This window comes from Hemitrygon akajei, chromosome 4 (genome assembly GCF_048418815.1).
Source record: "Hemitrygon akajei chromosome 4, sHemAka1.3, whole genome shotgun sequence".
NCBI classification, from domain to species: domain Eukaryota; kingdom Metazoa; phylum Chordata; class Chondrichthyes; order Myliobatiformes; family Dasyatidae; genus Hemitrygon; species Hemitrygon akajei.
In genome coordinates this window covers 181,180,122-181,202,115 of record NC_133127.1, presented here as the reverse complement: position 1 = coordinate 181,202,115, position 21,994 = coordinate 181,180,122, and the positions used below count along the sequence as shown (strand labels likewise).

At 39.3% G+C, this 21,994-nt stretch overlaps 1 protein-coding gene across 1 annotated transcript in view; it reads left to right on the top strand.

Moving 5' to 3' along the window:
* The window catches only part of tubgcp5 (tubulin gamma complex component 5), a 63,845-nt gene that overhangs the window by 29,165 nt on the left and 12,686 nt on the right, over positions 1-21,994 (top strand). Inside the window, exons 12-16 of the mRNA XM_073044143.1 lie at positions 9,632-9,747; positions 13,117-13,391; positions 16,315-16,519; positions 18,275-18,463; positions 19,281-19,463. Coding sequence (XP_072900244.1) covers positions 9,632-9,747; positions 13,117-13,391; positions 16,315-16,519; positions 18,275-18,463; positions 19,281-19,463 — 968 coding nt within the window. The remainder of the gene's footprint in view (positions 1-9,631; positions 9,748-13,116; positions 13,392-16,314; positions 16,520-18,274; positions 18,464-19,280; positions 19,464-21,994) is intronic.

The window sequence follows — 21,994 nt, the reverse complement described above, 5'->3', positions numbered from 1 at the left end:
CTGAGACGTAGGACCTCAAGGATAGTAATTTCTGCATTGCTACCTGTGCCCCATACCAATGAGGGTAGAAACAGGATGATTTGGCAGATAAATGCGTGGCTGAGAAGCTGGTGTAGGGAGCAGGGCTTCAGGTTGTTGGATCATTGTGATCTCTTTTGGGGGAGGTATGACCGGTACAAAAAGGGACGGGTTGCACCTGAACCAGAGGGGAACCAATATTCTCGCAGGCAGGTTTGTTAGAGCTGTTGGGAAGGGTTTAAACTAATTTGGCAGGGGGCTGGGAACTGGAATGAAGGGACTCAGGATAGGACGGATGGTAAAAAAGCAAGAATAGCATGCAGTCAAACTGCGTGGAAGGGCAGGCGGATGATAGGACAAAATTGCAGTCAGCAAGGTGAGTATCAGTGCATTAGGGATGCAAAATCAAAATGGGTAGCAAGTACAGCACTCAAGGAGTTATATTTCAATGCACAGAGTGTAGGAAATAAAGTGGATGATCTTGTTGCGCTATTACAGATTGTCAGGTATGATGTTGTGGCCATCACTGAATCACGGCTGAAGGATAGTTGTAGTTGGGAGCTGAAAGTCCAATGTTACACATTGTATTGGAAGGATGGGAAGGTAGGCAGAGGGGGTGGTGTGGCTTTGCTGGTAAAGAATGGCATCAAATAGAAAGATGTGACATAGGATTGGAAGATGTTGAATTGTTGTGGGTTGAATTAAGAAACTGCAAGGGTAAAAGGACTCTGATGGCAGTTATATACAGGTCTCTCAACAGTAGCTGGGATGTGGACCACAAGTTACAACAGGAAATGGAAAAGCTGTGTCAAAAGGACAATATTATGATAGACATAAGAGATTTTAACATGTAGGTTGATTGGAAAATTTAGGTTGGTAATGAATCTCAAGAGAATGAATTTGTTGAATGCTTACGAGATGGCTTTTTAGAGCAGTTTGTCATAGAACAGTTTATTGTTGAGCCTACTAGAGGATCAACTATACTGGATTGGGTGTTATGCAATGAACTGGAGGCTATTAGGGGCCAGTGATCACAAGTTCAACTTGATATTTGATGGGGAGGAAGTGGTCTGACGTAGCAGTATTTCAGCAGAATAAAGGAAATTACAGTGGTATGAGAAAGGAGTTGGCTAAAGTAAATTGGAAGGAGCTTCTGGTAGGGATGACAGCAGAGCAGCAATGGTGTGAGTTTCTGGGAAAAATGAGTAATGTGCAAGACAGATGTATTCCAAAAAGGAAGAAATACTCATACAACTGTGGCTGACAAGGAAAGTCAAAGCTAAAGTAAAAACAAAAGAGAGGGCATACAACAAAGCAAAAATTAGTGGGAAGAAAGAGGATTGGGAAACTTTTTAAAAGCCCACAGAGAGCAACAAAAAGAGTTAGAAGGAAAAAGATGAAATATAAAAGCAAGCTAGCAAACAATATTAAAGTGGATAGATAGTGAAAGCTTTTTCAAGTATGTAAAAAAAGAGAGAGATGAGGGTGGATATAGGACGGCTAAAAAGTGAGGCCAAAGAAATAATAACAGGGGACAAGGAGATAGCAGATGAACTAAATGAGTATTTTGTATCAGTCTTCACTGTGGAAGACACCAATAGTGTGCCAGATGTTCTTGTGTGTGAAGGAGGAGAAGTGGGTGCAGTTACTATTACAAGGGAGAAGGTGCTCAAAAAGCTGAAAGACCTAAGGGCACATAGCTCACCTCCACCAGATGATCTGCACCTAGGGTTCTGAAAAGAGGGAGGGCTAGAGATCATCGAAGCATTAGCAATGATCTTTCAAAAATCACTGAACTCTGGCATTGTACCAGAGAAGTGGAAAATTGCAAATGTCACTCCACTTTAAGAAAGGAGGAAGGCGGCAGAAAGGAAATTTTAGTCCATTTAACCTGACCATAACGGTTGGAAAGATGTTGGAGTGAATTGTTACGGATGAGGTTATGGAGTACTTGATGACACAGGACAATATGGGACAAAGTCAGCATAGTTTCCTTAAGGGAAAATCTTGCCAGATGAAGCTGTTGAAATTATTTGGGGAGGATTACAAGTAGAATACTTAAAGGGGGTGCAGTGGATGTTGTATATTTGGACTTCCAGAGGCCTTTGACAAGGTGCCACACATGGGGCAGCTTACGAAGTTAAGAGCTCATGGCATTGCAGGAAAGTTGCTGGCATGGTTAGAGCATTGGCTCATTGTTAGGAGGCAGTGAATAGGAATAAAAGGATCCTTTTCTGGTTGGCTGCCAGTGATTAGTGGTGTTCTGCAGGAGCTGGTGTTGGGACTGCTTTTTATGCTGTATATCAATGATTTAGATGATGGAACAGATGGCTTTGTTGCTAAGTTTGCAGATGATACAAAGATTGGTAGAGGGGCAGGTAGTGTTGAGGAAATGGGTAGGCTGCAGAAGGACTTAGATAGATTAGGAGAATGGGCAAGAAAGTGGTAAATGAAATAAAATGTTGGAAAATGCAAGGTCATGCACTTTGGTAGTAAAAACAAATGTGCAGACTATTTCCTAAATGGGGAGAAAATCCAAAAATCTGAGATGAAAATGTACTTGGGAGTCCTTGTTCAGAACAACCTAAAGGTTAAATTGCAGGTTGAGTCAGTGGTGAGGAAGGCAAATGCAATGTTAGCATTCATTTCAAGAGGTCTAGACTATAAGCGCAACAGTGTGATGCTTAGGCTTTATAAGGTACTGATGAGGCCTTGCCTTGAGTATTGTGAACAGTTTTGGGTTCCTCAACCAAAAAAAGATGTGCTAGCATTGGAGAGGATCCAGAGGCTGTACACAAGGATGATTCCGGGAATGAAAGGGTTATCATACAAGGAACGTTTGATGGCTCTGAGTCTGTACTTGCTGGAATTTAGATGGATGAGGGGGGGTATCTCATTGAAACCTTTCAAATGTTGAAAGGCCTAGTCAGAGTAGAAGTGGAAAGGATGTTTCCCATGGTGGCAGAGTCTAGGACAAGAGGGCACAGCCTCAGGATAGAGGGAAGTCCATTTAAAACAGAGATACAGAGAGAGGGTGGTGAATTTGTGGAATTTGTTGCTACAGGCAGCTGTGGAGGCCAGGTCATTAGGTGCATTTAAGGCAGAGATTGATAGGTTCTTGATTGGAAATGGCATCAAAGGTTATGGGAATGGGGTTAAGGAGGGGATAAAACGATCAGCCATGATTGAATGGTGGAGTAGACTCGATGGGCCAAATGGCCTAATTCTGCTCCTGTGCCTTATGGTCTAATGGTCTAAAATAGGAAGGTGGTTGGGAACCAGAAACTAGAGGCTTTGTATTAGCTCAATAGTATTATTTGGTAACTGGAAAGATGTGAAAGTCTTGGGCACCCTAGCTATCTATATATCTGGAGGCAATCTGTACTTCATCTGAATTTCATGTTGTTGTCATCCACTTTGATAATTTCAGTAATGCTTCTGATATGATCACTTTACTATTTTTGTGCTATTCTTTCCCACCACCCACCAACAAGTTTATGAAATGCATAATTTAGACTGCACTAGCTACAGGGCATAGTATCTTACTAACCTGTTTGGCATTTTTCCTATTTTGGAAAAATGTCCGAGTAGCAAAGGAGATGGTCATTTGTAACTGTGCGGTGGAGTAAGATAACCTTTAAGTTGCTTGTTGTTCTACTAATACTGAATTAAAGTGTGATAACCATATTACAGAATATGCTGTGAATTGGAACATGGAACATACAGCATTCGAGCGTAGTACAGACCCTTTGGCAATGTTATGCTGACCTTTTTAAGATCAATTTAATCCTTCCCTCCCATAGAGCCCTCCATTTTTCTGTATCATCCATGCGCCTATCTAAGATTCTCCTAAATGTGCCTAATATATCTGCCTCTAGCACCACTCCTGGTGGTATGTTCTATGTACCTATCACTACTCTGTGGGGTGGGGGGGTGGACTTAACTCTGACATCTGTCCTGTTCTTTCATACAATCTCCTTAAACTTATGCCCCCTTGTGTTAACTATTTCTGCCCTGGAAAAGAAGTCTTTGCTTATATCCACTCGATCTATTGCTCTTATCATCTTGTATGCCTGTAGTTTCACCTCTCTTCCTCCTTCACTCCAAAGAGAAAAGTCCTAGCTTGCTCCACCTATCCTCATAAATCATGCTTTCTAATCCAGGCAGCCTGGTAAATGTCCTCTACACACTCTCTTAAGCTTCCACATCCTTCCTATAATGAGGTGACCAGAACTGAGCACAATATTTCCAAGTGTAATGTAACCAGGGTTTTCTGGAGCTGCAACATGACCTCATGACTCTTGAACTCCATTCCCCAACTAATGAAGGCCAAGATACTATATGTCTTCTTAACAACCCTATCACCTTGCACAGTGATGATGAGAACTCTATGGACAGGCAACTCAAAATATTTTAAGTTGTGTTCTACTTGGAACATAAAACTGCATTTGCTGCTTCACACAGCTTGTCGAATCACAGAGTAAATTTATATAGGTTGGTTTATCACTGCTCTTATTGATTCTTGGGTTAAGTGGAAGGATATTTATTTCAACCATTCAATAGTGTGAGTGGCTGATTTGGGTTGCTGAATCACAGTGGTGCTTTTTCCATCCTTTTCACAGCTTCCACTCCCACCCCACCATGATATTACATTTAGTATCCTCATCTAAATCGTTGGAATGTGAGGGGAAGGAGAGTGGAATGATGCTGCCTTACAAATCCAGCCGTGCAGGTTCAATCCTAACCTTTGGTGCTGTCTTTGAGGAGTTTGCACATTCTGTATCTTTGTAACCCTGTTGGTTTTTTCAGATGCTTGGCTTTCCTTCCATTTTCCAAAGGCACATGGGTTGGTCAGTTAATTATTCATTATGAATTCCTTCCTGTGTGAGTCAGTGGTAGATTTTAGGAGGAACTAGTTGAGAAACACACACAAAATGCTGGAGGAATTCAGCAGGTCAGACAGCATTGATGTTTTAGGCTGACACTGTTTATTTCCCTCCATAGATGCTGCCTGACCTGCTGAGTTCCTCCAGTATTTTGTGCATGTTGCTAAAGGTCAGACACTTTTAACAGAATGATTACTCTGCCCTATTAATTGATTAGCTTTTAAAAGCAATCCCACTGTTGTGGAGTAAATAATTAATTCTCTCATTGATTCTTGGGTTAAGTGGAAGGATATTTATTTCAACCATTCAATCGTGTGAGTGGCTCATTTGTGTTGCTGGATGCAATCCTTGCCCTGCAACATAGAACACAGTGAAGTATAACACAGTACAGGGTCTTCTACCCACAAATGATAAACCAACCTATATAAATTTACTCTGTGATCAATCTACTCCTTCCTCCTACACAGCCCATGAACCTCCATTTTCTTATAGCAATTTGTCTGTCTGAGAGTATCTTACAGTCTGCAAAATTAAAAAAAACATTTGCCTCTGACGTCTCCCCTAAACTTTTCTCCACTCACCTTAAGTGGATGTCCTCTTGTATTGGCTATTGACGCCATGGGAGAAAGGCTGTCCACTCTATACCTCTCATAATCTTATACATCTCGTTGCTTCTCATCATCCTCTGCTCCAAAGAGAAAAACACTAGCCTGCTCAATCTTTCCTCATAAGACCTCTCAAATTCAGGCATTATCAAGGCAGCTCTACACTGCATCCTCTCTTTAAGCCTCCATATTCTTCCTTTAATGGGGCAACCAGAACCGAACACAATAAGTGTGATCTAACCAAAGTTTTATAGAGCTGTAACTTTGAGGCATCTATGAACATTGCCCCTAAGATCCTTCTGTTCCTCCACACTGTTAAGAACCCTGCTATTATCCTTGTACTCCACCTTCATGTACGATCTTCCAAAGTGAATCACTTCACACTTTTCTGGATTGAACTCAATTTGCCACTTTTCTGCTCGGCTCTGCATCCTATCAATTCCAGATGTAACCTCTGTCAGCCTTTTACATTATCAACAATGTGTCATCTGCGAACTTTCTAACTCACCCTTCCATTTCCTCATTCAAGTCATTTATAAAAAGCACAAAGAGTAGGGGAATACCATTTGTCACCAACCTCCAGGCAGAATATGTTCCATCTTCTACCACCCTTTGACTTCTGTGGGTAAGCAAATTCCAAATCTACACAGCTAAGTTACCATGAATCTCATGCCTCATGATAACTTAACTGCATGGATTTGGAAAGGGAAACCTTGTCAAATGCCTTACTAAAATCCATATGCTCAACATCTACTGCTCTCCCTGCATCAATTTGTCTTGTCACCTCTTCGTAAAATTCATTAGGCTCATCAGACAGGACCTTTGTGAAGACACAAAGCTGTGCTGATTATCCCCACTAAGACAATGCTTCTCCAAATGCTTATATACCCGGTTCCTAAGAATTCTCTCCAATAGTTCGCCCACCACTAACATATGACTCACTGATCCTGGTCTGTAATACCCTGGATTGTCTTTATTACTTTTCTTGAATAATGAAACAGTATATTCCATTCTCCAGTCCTCTTGAACTACCCTTATGGCCAAGGATGATGCAAATATCATTGTTGACACCTTTACTTCCTAGAGTAACTTGGGGATATCTTGTCCAGTCCAGATCTGTCCCCTCTGACTTTACAAAGCACACCATTCTCAAAAAAAAAACCATCAGACCAACCTCTCCCATGTGTAAAAGAAAAATAAATCAGGCAAATGGCAGAAAAAAAGAGCGAAAAATGCAGACTATAAAACATAAAATTGAAAAAGTCCAGACACATCCAGTTCAGCTCATTTCTAGTTCAGTCCAGTGCGTCATTCATTATCTGCAGGCTGTCCCAATCAAAATCATGCAGAATAGCAATGTAAAATAAAGGAGCGGCCAGAAACACATCTTAACATTGTAGTGATAAAATTACAGCATCTTCATTCAAAGTACAGGTACGTACAGTAGTTAGCAGTGCAGCCAAAAGGGTATAGGGGAGCAAGTGACTGATTGTGTTTGAAGATCCCATACTCTGGCCATGTCATGCCCATTGGCTTAATTGCCTTCTCAGTTTCCTTGAAGAACCTTTTTGGACCCATTTCTGTAACTGTGAAACCATATACAAATTATAGGCATAGGCATTCGTTAGTCTTGTGAGACCATGGATTTGCTCCTTGGAAGGTTTCCAGGGCGCAGGCCTGGACAGGGTTGTATGGGAGACGGGCAGTTGCCCAAGCTGCAGGCCTTCCCCTCTCCACGCCACCGATGTTGTCCAAGGGAAGGGCACTAGGACCCATGCAGCTTGGCACCGGTGTCGTTGCAGAGCAATGTGTTGTTAAGTGCCTTGCTCAAGGACACAAACACGCTGCCTCAGCTGAGGCTCGAACCAGTGACCTTCAGATCACTAGACCGATGCCTTATCCACACGCCAGCAACATATACAAATTAACCCATGTTCTATCTCATCTCTGTTAATGCAGAGGTTCTTTAGTCAAGTTATTCCCCTGCAGAGGTAAGAACATCATTAACAAAGACAAGATCAACTGCTTCCCTCCTAGTTCCCTTTACATTGTTATTGTAGTTACCCGTTCAAGCTGAACTTGGTAAGGCAGATGCATATTTACATTTAGCTAAGTGTTTTTAGTACTCTCTTATTGTCAGCCTTGTGTTTTGCAGCATGGGTGTTCCGATTGAAAACCATAGTTCCCTTGTAGATGGCCCTGTTGAAGCACTTTTACCTTCAACAGCATTCTTCTGTGAAAGATTTCAGGTTGTTTAATGTCATTTCCAGTACACAAGGGTAAAGGAGAACAAGATAATTGTTACTTTGGATCCAATGTAGCACAAAAGAAACACAGTAAAGTAAAGAACACAATAATTACAAATACATAAGATAGCTTATATGCATAGATTGATTTATGTCTGTAAAGTTACGCTTGGCACAGGAGTGTCTGTATATAAGGTGACTGTGTAATGTGGAAGCAGGTTCATGGAGTGAGACAGAAAACACTGACTACGAACAAGCATATTAATCGTTTATTTACAAATTGTAAAAGGTTTGACCAAACATTTAAGTCCACAAAACTAAAAATTAAACGAAGAGATACTTACTGAAAGATCCTTTGGAGTAGACAGGCCTCTCCTTCACATGTTCTGCCAGTCTGTTGTCATCAGTACAATCTTCTATGCGGTGGTGTGTTGGGGTAATTGCATCAACACAGGTGATGCCAACAAGCTCAATAAACTGATCAGAAAGCCACTCTGTTGTAGGACTGGAAATGGACACACTGGAGGCTGTGGTAGAACAAAGGACCCTACAGAATATCCTGGCAATTCTGGACAATGTTTCTCACCCTCTGCATGCCACCTTGGCTGAACAGAGGAGCATTTTTAGTAACAGACTAAGACAATTGCACTGCTCCGAAGAGCGCTATATAAGGTCACACTTACCCTCGGCTATTAGTCTCTAATGAGTCAACCCATAGTTGGTGAAGTGATGACCCTCTCTGTTTGAAGTGACTTAACTTATTTTTTATTCTTTCTTACTTCTAGTATCTGTATACCTGTGTATTTGTAATGCTACTGTGACACTAATTTCCTTTAGGATCAATAAATCATCTATATCTATTGAAAAGTGCATGCGAAGCATAACTCCCCAATGTTTCTATGAAGTGTGCCCTGGAGACAAAGGGAAAGAGAAAGAGAAACCCACATGTGCTACCCTCTGAGGCACTCAGAACCGGAAATTAGTGCCGTGGTGCACAGTCCAAATGATGAGAATGAGCGGCAATTTTTAAACGGACCAATCAATGGTCAACACAGCAGAAGCGGCTTTCAACTGGCAAATAAGCCACACAGCTACATGATAGACTGACAGTAAATGATGAAGTAGTGGTAGTGAAGGGGTGTGTGATCTGCTCTGTCTCATATTTAGCAGAATTGCCATCACAAAAAAACCCCTAAAGAACATAGTATGTATTGATCTGCCATCTGTTAACCAAATAATTTGAAATTGTTTTATTATTATCACATGTACTGAGTTTCCCTGTTTATTTCCTGGGTGTTTAAGCTTATGATACTGCTTTCAACTACACAATATACATGGTGATATTTATTGGCAAAGTTCCTACTTTTATGTGCATTTTCCTTGTCCTGGTATCTGGTTGGAAAAGAAGGACTGGTTGTAGAGGCAGTTGGTTATCACAATCTTGGAAATTGAATATGGTCAGAACGATTCAAAGTAAATTTTATTCTCCAAAGTATATGTATGTCACCATATACAACCCTGAGATTCATTTTCTTATGGACATGCTCAATAAATCTATAGCTAGTAACTATAACAGGACCAATGAAAGATCAATCAGAACGCAGAAGACAGCGAACTATATAAATGTAATTATAAATAAAGAAGAATAGCCAAGGAGAACATGAGATAAAGTGTCTTTGAAAGTGGGATCATTGGTTGTAACATTTCAATGATGGGAGTAACTGAAGATGAGTGTAGCTATCCCCTTTTGTTCAAGAGCTTGATGGTTGAGGGGTAGCAACTAGTCTTGAAGCTGGTGGTGTGAGCCCTGAGGCTCTTGTACCTTCTGGATGTGAGGGTATCCTGAGTTGAACTGTCTCTAACATTCTCTTTGCAGGTGTCCCTTCTCTTCTCTTTGTGGGTGGAAACTGTAAGGCCCTATCTTGAAATTGTGGATGAGTGGATAGTCCATGGAAATCTGTCTGACCCTGCAAAAGAATTCATTATCCAGAGGTACAAAATTGTTAATCACCTTCATTACATTATATGATGTTATATTTGTTACTGATTGTAATTTACTGGGCAAAGTCTTTTTGGGACTTATTTACGATTCTGTTCTGCATTTAACCAATCTGATAAACTTAGCATTTAGTATTACGTATTTACATAAAGAGATACCATTTCATAGAAGGGTATGAGTGAACTGTCTGTATGGGCAGTGAGGGAAAAATAAGACTTTTTTTTAGTTTGAGTATATGCTAAGCTTTTCTGTATAGATACATTTCCTCCTTGTCTTCCTTGCCCTTTTGTGCATGGTTAGAAAGAGAAACTTATACTTTATGATCATTGATGAGTCAGCTGGCTAATTCAGTGTGTAGTACAGTTAATTTGTCTCAATTAAGTAATGGTAAAGTTGTTACATTGTCTTATGTACACTGGTTAGAATAGAAAAGTAATCCAAAATTGATACTCGGAATCTCTGGCTAACTTGGTTGGAGTTTTGTCTGTGTATTTTGTGCACTGAAGAAAGAATTAGGCTTCATTGTAATGCTTTCACAGATGGATAGCTTGCACAACTCACATACGGTAGACCTTCACTTTGTGTGTAAGCTTTGAAGACCCTGAGCTGCCTGTGAAACTGTATCCCAATAAGTGGTTCACTCACAAGAGGCTGAGAAGATTGTGGGGGGGGGGGGGGGGGGGGGGAGAAAAAGGAACATTTTTTCTGTTACTTGGGTGGTTTTTGTGGTTACTTGTTGATCTGACAGACCAGAGAGGCTTCTAACTCAATTCCTGGCTTTTGTCAACCTCAATGATCTTGGTGACTTCAGAGATAGATGATTTTAATCTTGAGTCGGCTAGAACTAAAATGATAATTTTTTTAAATTTTTAATTTTTAATTCTGAAGCATTAATAGTTCAATGTAAATTAATTATGAAAGTACATATATCTCACATATTCATTTTCTTGTGGACATACTCAATAAATCCAATTAACATTATAGAGTCAATGAAAGACAATACCGACTGGGCATGCAACTAGTGTGCAAAAGACAACAAACTATGCAAATACAAAAACAAAGAATAAATAATAATAATAATAAATAAGCCATAAAAATAATTATTATTATTATACTTTCTGAGCAAGATGCATTACACATTGCATTCAACTACTGTTCAATATTTTCTGAAGAGGAAGAAAAAGACTCGAGAAAATAGAAAAATGACAAATTAAGAGGTAAAAATTTGACAAGTATTTGAGACATCGCTGGACAATATTATGGTGAAAGAAAAGGGAATAAGTAGATCTTTTCTTATTCTCTCCTCACCCTCTTCCCTTTTAGAAAAGAGGTACTTGTGGTTTTGACAGCTTCAGCTTAAGTTCTCTTGATTTTTTTTCACTAATATAAAACTACATTGTCTGTAGCTGCTGTTCCAAATCCAATATTATTTAAACTGAAAAATTGGGTCTGCATTGACATTTAAGACCCATTTTTGGTTACATGTAGAGATGATTTTAAGCATACACTTTGGAAATTTGCTTGGGGCATCCAGGTTGGTCTTTCGGCAAACACTGGAGAGAACTGTACATCAATGGGACATTTGCCATTTCAAAGATTCAAAGTACATTTATGATAAAAGTACATATGCAGTATGCAACCCTGAGTTTCATCTTCCCACAGACAGCCATGAAACAAAAAAAACATGGAACCTGCTCAAAGAAAAACACCAACTCCACCCCCCCACATTAAAAAAAATACCAAATCATGCAAGCAACAAAGAAAACAAGTGAAGAACACCAAACCACAAATGTCACCAAGAGTCCAGGCTCAGTTCAGCCCAATCCAGCGCTATGTCATTCGCCATCTAGTATGAAAAATTGTTAACTCTGTGTGGCACTGCAAAATACAAAATGCTGAAGGGTGCAAGTAAATTGTGGTACTTAAGGGCTCATGTTCCTAAGCTCGGGTATTTCAAGATGGTGATGTGTTTTGTTTTTAAAAAAAGGCATCTGGTATTTTGAGTTTTAAGGAAATGAGGCTAACCGTAATAAATCTATAGTACCTATATGATTAGGACTTAGATAAATTACTATGCTAATATATACTCAGTTTATTGGTACTCCTGTGCACCTGTTCGTTAATGCAAATATCTAATCAGCCAATCACATGGCAGCAACTCAACACATAAAAGCATGCAGACATGATCAAGAGGTTCAGTTATTGTTCAGACTGAACATCAGACTGGGGAAGAAATGTGATCCAAATGACTTTGGCTGTGGAGTGATTGTTCATGACAGACGTTTGAGTATCTCTGCTACTGTTGATCTGGGATTTTCAGATACAACAGTCTCTATTATGGAGAATAGTGCAAAAACAAAATAAAACATCCAGTGAGCGTCAGTTTTATGAGCGAAAATGCCTTGTTAATGAGAGAGGTTAGAGGAGAATGGCCAGACTGTTTCAAGCTGACAGGAAGGTGACACTAACTCAAATAACCACTTAAGTGGTGTGCAGAAGAGCATCTCTGAATGCATGACACATTGGACCTTGAAGCGGATGAGCTGCAGCAGCACTGGGACCCACTCCAGTACCTAATAAAGTGGCCATTGAGTGTAAATTCATGGATCTTGCATGGAATAATTTCCAAGAATGGCAAACTATACAAAATTGATATTGGAATCATTTCCACTGGCAAGGTAGGCCAGCTTCTTAAATGAGGAAAAGCTCTGATTGAATTTATTTAAATCTTACACCTATCACACAATGTGAGGGATTGAAAATCTTTGTGTTATGATTCTGTTGCAATGTACAGACGTGAATTTAAAAGCGTATTGGCTTGTAGAAAGAAATAATCGGTGTCAAAGCTGTCATGAAGACAGGAGATATTGAGCATTGAGTGATTTGCACTAGCATTTACATCAAGTAGACACCATTGTAGTTTTTCAGGAAAAAAAACTCATTCATTGGCAGAAAATGCATAACTTATATTTGGATTGTTCTTGAAATAGGTGAGTATATACATACCGTACTATATAGTTTCATGTTGAGCTGTTAATGTAGTTGTAATTAAAGTTCAAAATTACCTCATTCTTCACTAACATTTCAATCCTCTGCATTGCTTTATGCATAAATTTACCCATTGAGAATGTTTTAAAACTTCTGCAACTGACTCAACATAGTAAATACTTATTAAGGGGTAATTATGTTATCAAGGGTAAAATAAATAATTTGCCTGCCATTTACTGGTGTTGTGTAGAAGGCATGAGTAACTGTACAATAGTATTAATAATATTTCAGGAAATGTATTAAAACAATGGCAACAAGAAACTGAAGCTATTCCTTAAATGATGTTTTTTTCACCAATTTATTTTATATATTAGAAACAAAGATGTCCCAGTGAATCATAGAGATTTCTGGCATTCTACTTGTACGTTGTTCAGTGTGTCTGAAAAGACTGGAATGAATGAAAATACAAATGATGGCGCAGGCAGCAGTGGCACCATTGATCAAGAAAATTCCAGTAAGCAACACACAATGGTCTCTTTCCTGAAACCAGTGATCAAACAGATTATTATGGCTGGCAAATCAATGCAGCTGCTCAAGAACCTGGAAAGTAAGGACAACCAAGGCCTCCCAATGGAAAACACTCACCGAGGTAAGGAAAATAATTGTAATGGGACAAGGAAATGACCAGATGAACTCTTAAGTATTTTACATCAGTCTTCACTGTGGAAGACACCAGCAGTGTGCCTGTAAAGGAGAACCAGAATACCAGTCTGACCTGGCGTGCGTTGTAACAGAAAGCATTTCAAAATTGCAAGTTCTGATACTATCATGGGATCATTGATTTGTTTTAATAACTCAGGTTCTTACTCATTCAACTTGAGTGAGAAGAAGTTGATGTATGAAGAATCTACTTATGTAATGTTTTGAGTGTCTAAATGACTACCGTAGATTCCGGATTTTAAGCCGCTACTTTTTTCCCACATTTTGAACAGCTTTGAACTTTGCGGCCAATAATCCGAAGCGGCTAATGCAAGGTTTTTTTCATGCCGCCTCGTAAACATTTTGCCTCGTAACAGTAGACCAATAAAATTGATGAGTAGTTCACAGAGGTCCAATGAAATTGTACGATAAATCAAGCGCACTTTCACAATTAAATTATTGTAAATCAGTCATTTGTACTCACCCTCATCAACATGGAAAACACTCGAAGCATTGTGCTACCTACCCTACTTAGTTTAAACTATATTTGTTTTCTGTACTACATCGCGGGATGCTATGACGTCACACCCGGTTTCGCGGCGTCTTGTGGGAAAATGCCGTTTGCGATGAAACGGAAAGGAGGGGGGAGCGGATTACGCGAAGGGCTTTGGATCCGAGCGAAATCTGCTTTTAAATGCCGTTTGCGATGAAACGGAAAGGAGGGGGGAGCGGATTACGCGAGCGGCTTTGGATCCGAGCGAACTCTGCTTTTAAATGCCGTTTGCGATGAAACGGAAAGGAGGGGGGGAGCGGATTACGCGAGCGGCTTTGGATCTGAGCGAACTCTGCTTTTAAGTTAAAGGTATCAATAACTTTTCCTGGTAGGCTGCAGTATATATATTTTTTACCAGTCGTTAGGAGATATTGGAATGTTGTTCAGTAAAGAAGTATACGCAACGTATATTTAAAAGTAGCCGCGTACGGGCACGGTTCGAAAAAAAGCATTTGCAATATGTATTTGTTTTTGTTACCATATGGATTTAATTAAAAGTTAAAAAAATCCTCACGTGTAATATCTTTCTGTGTAAATATCTCATATTACAACGTGGGACACCTGCGGCCGAAAATCCGGTGCGGCCTAAAATCCGGTGCGGCCTTTACATTTAAAAAAATGATTTTATTTCTAAAATTAGTGCCAGCGGCTTAAAATCAGGTGCGCTCTGTAGTCCGGAATCTACGGTAATTTATTCTCTCGACCCCAACAGAAGGAGTTGGAACTTGGACACACCATTGCTCCATCGCCGTGCTTATTTATTCACATTCAATTAATGGCTCATGTCAGATGAGCCTTGTGGGACAAATTATCATTTATGTGCGTTGTACAAAAGTACCCTTTTGTAAGGGTAAAACTTTACCCTGTGCATTTTTCTTATAGTTAGGACCTCATATTTGGTTCTAGCTTCATGAGCCTGAAAAATCATTTGCTATTGCACAATATGTTATTAAGATTCCACTTTGCCCTTGTTGTGTGAAGTAACATTTTAAAAAGTTAAATGAATAGGGAATGAGAACAGCTACTTCAACTTGGTGGTTAAATTCATCAGCCCATATAAATAGCTACTTTAATACAGGAAACAATTTTTGCCTTAAATCTGCTGATTGAGTTGGAACTGACTCCAGCTAGTCCAGCCAAGTGGAGATAAGGATTTGGGTAACAGTTTATTAGCTTAATGTCTGGCAATATACTTGTTTAAGTGAGAATTGAGTAATTACCATAGTTTCCCTGTGAGCAGGAGATTCAAGCTGCAGCATTCTAAATGAAAGCAAGGCAAGTATAGATATAGGTTGTCTGCAAGGCTTTAATGTCTGGGGGCTTTTGCTATTGCTTGCATGGTGGGAGGGTGGGGGTCGGTGCTTCAGCTGGTGCAGTGTATGGGGGGAGGGGTGATGGTTCAGTTGCTGCTTGTGTATGGGAGGGGGAGGGAGGACTTTGGGGTTCTGATGTTACTATCAGTCATTCTTTGGGGATTCTTGTTTTGTGGATATCTCTGTGGAGTAAGAATTTCAGGTTGCATACTGTATACATTCTATGATATTAGATTGAACAATTTGAATGTGATTGTTATATTTAATAACTAATTTTCGAGCAGTGACCTTGTGTTATTTAGTACAAAGGCCTTAGTTTTTTTAAAAATATGTAACTTGTATCACAATAAAATTAATTACATGTAAGTAAAACACTGTGTGAAAGTATGTTCAGATCAATGATATAAAAAAATGACTTCCTCTACTTACAGTTTTAATTAAGACAGGAAGGCAGACATCTTGCTCTTTGGATTTGGTCAGTAATTAAACTATTTGAGGCTTCATTTTTAACTAGTTTAATTTCAGCATAACAGATTTGCCTTTGAAACACTGTTGAGGAATATAAGCAGTGTGCCAATAGCCTCAATATCTTGCTCATAGTTTCCTTAAAAATTTTTCCTGTAATGATCAAGTGCCTGCATCTCTCCCTGATGTGCCTGGTTTTCCTCCTTTCCCCATGCCCCTCCCATTTTCATTCCCTATGACTTTGTATACCTGCTGCAAATTGTGCTTAACTGATGCATCCACTCCCTTTGGCAACTGTCCAATCAGTTAATCAAGCTACCTGTCAGTCTGGTTGGCAGTGGGGACAGAAATATACTGAAGGAAAAAAGACAAGAGATACTATTTTAAATTTTCAGAGCCTTCAAGAAATTCATGCCTCCACACTTCCCATTTGTGTTTTTTCTTTCATTCTTCATACAAATCATAGGTCCATATTATTAAGGGAATAGATGTACTAGTTTTATGAAATTCACTTCATAAAGGTTGGCACATTTCCTTTGTAGATGCTGAAAGAAAAAGTTTGTATGCGCTGTTCCTGGAGTCACTTCAGTCCTGCCTTCGTTATGGGGAGGGTGCTGAATCCTGTGAACGCATGGTTCCAGAGCAACAAGCCACGAAAGAAAGCTTGATCAAGGTGCAGTCTATAGTTGCTCGGCACCTTGAACTTGATGATGTTCATGATCCTTTATTAGCAATAACGTTTGCAAGGTAATGCTTCAATGATTAACATGTTGTAAGCCCAAGTGTTACTGTGTACTGTATATATTTGGTGAGCCACTGGCATTCAGATACTTTATTTTTGGTAACTTCCTTTCACCCACATTTTGTACTTATCAAGATTGACATTGTGAATATACATACTGCACTTCACGTGCTCCCAGATTAGACATTAACATCTACCGCATAATTGTACATTTTGCTATTGTACGCTTTTCCCACTGGTAACTACACAGCTACTCCATTAGTCTCATTTTCCTGAAGCACATTAGTAATGACTCATTAGCTTAGGCCTAATTTCAAAAAGACTGTGTTGTAAATTGAAAACAAGATGTGCTTCCTACAGACAGAGGAGGAAGAATCAGTAAGCAGATGATCCTAGTCCGTAGTAATGAGCTACTGACAGACATCAAAAGTACATAACTTATAATTGTGGTAGGCATTGTCATCATTTGGAATTCTCCTAGCATTTTCATTTAGTCATGACTGTTTCTTGGATTCACCGCTGAGTTAACTCATAGTATTGAAACCAAAATGAAATTCCAGCAAGTACATTTCACAATAGTACATTGATTGGGCAGACTTTACCATCTCTTAAACCCTTATCACAGGAAGTTGCACTTGCCAAAGAAGTCTGTGTATTTAAAGCTGCAACTTCAGTTTCCCTGTTATCTGACACATGATACTAGATGTGGCTGCTCTTGATAATATTAGAACATAATATTTTTTCTCTACATTGACAGCTGTAATTTTGCAAAATATAAATAGAAAATGCTTTCTTTAATATGGAAATCGATAAGTGTGTGGGACTTTACAAAGTGCAAATGAGCTAAATATATATTAGTAATAACCTTTTTCTGGATCCTGTCAAGTTTATTGGGAATGAAATATTCGCCATTCTCCGGATTTTCTCAACAAGTAGCAAATTTTAACGTCCTTGTCCAAAGATGATAAGTGTCATTTAACGTGAAAGTTTTATGATATAGTGGAAGTTCAGAGTTCAAATACACTACTAGATCTGGGTCACCACGGTTGTATAGTATAGTGCAATGCTATTACAGCTTGGAGTTCAGAGTTTAGTTCCAGCTCGACTGTAAGAAAGTTTTTATGTTCTTCTTGTGTGCATGTGGGTTTCCTCCAGGTTCTCCAGTTCCTCCTGCAATCCAAACATGTATTGGTTAGCGGGTTAATTGGTCATTGTACGTTGTCCTGTGATTAGGCTGGGGTTAAATCAATGGATTGCTGGCTGGTGCGACTCGAAGGGCCAAAAGAGTTTTTCCGCGCCGTATCTCTAAATAATAAAAATAATAAAAGCTAAGTATCTATGGAGTTTTTGCCATTACACGATACATGATCTAGTTGTGGCTATTCTTGATAATATCAGAACACTTTTTTGCATTGATAGCTGTAATTTTGCAAGAGCATAAATAGAAAATGTTTTCTATAGTGTAGAAATCTATAAGTAAATTTGTGCTAATGCTATTGATTTTATTAGAGATTTAAGGTACTACTACTGTTCAGCATCTAAAATATATTAACTGATTTCTCAAATTTGAATATTTAAAATATTGGTCAATGAAAAAAGTATGCCACAATAACATTACAAACATTACACAGAAATCTTGAATATCCTATAGAATCTTTGTATAGTATTTAAAATGTAATGCATTTGGTGTGTGAATACGAATTCAGCTGTAGTAAAAATCCTGATGTGACCATTTATTGTCATTGATTCAACGTTTGCAGGTTATACATGGAACAAAATGATTTTCATGAAAGATTCAGCAGTGGCGATGTCAATGTGGATAGGTCCTCAGAATCAGTGACCTGCCAGGCATTTGAGCTCACGCTTCGCTCATGTTTGTATCCTCACATAGAGAAACGGTACCTGGAATGTTGCGGAAAATTAATGCAAACTCTGAAGACAGATTACAAGTAAGAGAAAAATTAGTATTATTCTTGCACTTGAGATGCAGTTAAGATTAAGCTAATATAATTAGTTAAGGCAAATTAAAGTAACATGTTTGTGCTCTAAAGCTATTGCTTTGCAGTTATCTAGCACAATTTATTCAACTGTTCATATCCTAACTTGGGTATAATTTATAATAAAAATTCAGCTGTTCGAAGCTTTAATAAATGGTACTTTAGAGGGACCAGCAAGGCCAATGTTGAGTTAATTGTCACAATTTGTTTGACTGACAAACAAATCAGGAACAACATGTACGATAAACATGCCTCAAAATTGGACTGTATATCCAGTTTGGTCTTTCATTCCTACAAGAATAGACAAGTATTTAAAAATCTAGCTTAAAATTTTTTGAGCTTTGCATTTTCATTAGTTTTATGTTATTTTATATTTTTGTTAAAAAAGACAACCCTGTAGTCGTGATTTTATTGATCGCATAATTAATTTACATTTCAAGTACTTTACCTGCGAGTTCAGATATCTGACATTGAGACTAATTATTGTTTGGTGCACTGAGAAATATTTTATACCCCAGCCCATTTTTTCTAGGGGTTCACATGCATCAATTAACAGCAAGAAAGTAAAATGAGTGGAATGAATTGTTGAATTTTTTTCAATGCTTTATTGAACTTTGCCACCTAAAACTCATCCTCATTTTTATTTCTTGCCTGACTCTAGCTAATTACTCATTTGAAATTAATGGAATTAAACCATTTCCCCACATTGGCAATTTTTGAGGGCAAGGTGTTTAAAGATAATGTAATAAATATCTGTATTTCCCTTCAGGCTTGTGGAATGTCTTCAAGCCATGAGAAATTTCTTCCTCTTGGAAGCTGGAGAGACCATGTATGACTTCTATGTAGCTATTTTTGATAAAGTAAAGGAGAAAGAATCCTGGCAACACTTGTCATTTTTAAACGGCCAGTTACAAGAGGCAGTTGGACAACACTATCCTGAAGATAGCTCTCGGTAGGTTCACATGTCTTTTGATTTCATGAAGGTATTTAATCAAAGACATTATAAATATTAGTGACCTTGGAGAGGATTTGATGTTCTTCAAATTGTACCATGGTATCCATCTATTAGGTTGAAATTATAGTCATGTTACACCAACAACACTTGGTTCCAAGATTGATGAATTGTAGTGAATTGCATTTAAATTAGTTAATTGAAATTTATTCCCTGTTCTCCAAAATCTTGTTTCAGGTCAGGACATTGAAAAGTTTCTTTGCAGTAGGTAGAAATGTGACAAGCAAGTGAGAATATAGGACGTACAGACCAGGAACAGCTCCTTTGGCCTCCAATGTTGTGCGAAACCAAATAAATTAGTAATCAATTGGCCAACTAAACTAATCCCTTGTGTCTACACAATGTCCATTTTCCTTCATTTTCCTCGTATTCATGTGCCTATCTAAACATTCCTTAAAAGTCCCTGCTGTATCTGCCTCTACCAGACAACGCATTCCAGGCACCAGTCACTCTGTTTAATACCTTTGTCTCACAACTCCTTTAAAATTAGCCCCCTGAGTTTAAATGCATGCCCTCTGGGACAAAGGTATTATCTGTCTACTCAATCTATGCTTCTCATAATCTTGTAACCCTTTGTCGGATCTCCCCTCGGTCTCCACCAGAAAAATAACCCAAGTTTGTCCAACCTCTCGTTATTACACTGTTGCAAAGAACGAGGCGAACCCAAATGCAGGACACTGGCATGGAGATTGAGTTAGGATGCAGACGGGTGTGAGAGTGGCTGGAGCTGAACAGCGAGCAGGAGGGTGAACAGGAAAGCAGAGGCAGGCAGAACTTATCTTGACACAGGGCGTTGCTGGCGCTGAACAGGAGGCAGGCGGCAAAAGCTTATCCTGACGTGGAGTGCAGAAAGGCAAGCGGTAGACAATACTCTTCTTGATACGGAGAGGCAGAGTTACACAGGTAAACCTCGGTACTGAAGTAAAACTTAGAATCCTTATCTTGACATGGAGAGAGACAGGTAAACCTTGGTACTGGAGTAAAACTTAGAATGCACAATCCAAAGCAGCCGGGAACATTAATTACCACACAGGCAAAAACAATGATCTGGCAACGAGTAGAAGCAAAGCTGCAGGTCTTGATGAGAACCAGGTGTGTCGCCATCAAAGGGAATTAGGAGAAAATGGGGAATTAATGGTCGGGACCATGACAAACACATGCCTTCCAATCCAGGCAACAACCTGGTAAACCTGTTCTGCACCCCTCTCTAAAGCCTCAATATTCCTCCTATAATGGGGTGACAAGAACTGTATGCAGTACTTCAGATGCCACCTAACGAGAGTCTTATAAAGCTGCAACACAAGTTACTGATCTTTGAACTCAGTGCCTCGACTAATAAAGACAAGCACACCATATGCCTCCTTAACTATCCTATCAACATGTGTAGCCACTTTCAGGGAGCTATGAACTTGAACTCAAGATCCCGCTGCTCATCAACACTGTTAACGGTATTGCCTTTAACAGTGTACTGACTCTTAACATTTGACCTACCAAGGTGCAGCTCTTCACATTTGGCCGGGTTAAACTCCCATCTGCTATTTCTCCACCCATATCTGCAACTGCTCTATATCCTGCTGTATTCTTTGGCAGTCATCTAATTATTCACAACATTACCAAACTTCATATCATTTGCAAATTTACCATCTATGTTTTAATCTGGGCATTTATATATATTACAATGAGCAGAGGTCCCAGTGCAGATTCCTGCAGAACACCACTAATCACAGACCTTGAGCTAGAATAAATCCTTTCGACCATCACCCTCTGTCTTCTATGAGCAAACCAGTTCACCATTGATCCCGTGCATCTTAATCTTCTGGATGAGACTCCCATGATGGACGTTGTCAAAGGCCTTACTAAAATCCATGTAAACAACATCCACAGCGGTACCTTCATCAAACACCCTTGTCGCCTGGTTTAAAAAAAACTCAAATCGAATTAGTAAAAGATGACTTGCCCCATACAAAGTCACGCTGGCTCTCCTTAATTAGGCCATGGTTTTTCAAATGCTCATAAATCCAGGCCCTATGAATTCTCTCCAGTAACCTCCCTTACACTAATGTGAGACTCACCAGTCTATAGTTTCTAGGATTATCCCTAGTTCCCTTCCTGAACAATGGAACAACATCAGCTACTTGCTAGTCTTCTGGGACCTTGCCTGTGATAGAGAGGACACAATGTTATTGGACAAAGCTCCAGCACTCATTACTTGCCTCTCTCAGTAACCTGGAGTATATCTCATCAGGCCCTGGGGACTTTATCCACCTTAATGTTGTTTAAGAGACCCAACACTATCTCCTCCTTTACTATGAAATGCCCCAGCATATGAATATTCTCAACGCTGATCTCCCTATATTCCACATTCTTCTCCTTGGTAAATACTGATGTAAAGTACTCATTAAGGACCTCACCCAAATCTTTTGCATCCAAACAAGTGTTCTCCCCTTTACCCTTTAGTGGTCCCACCTTCT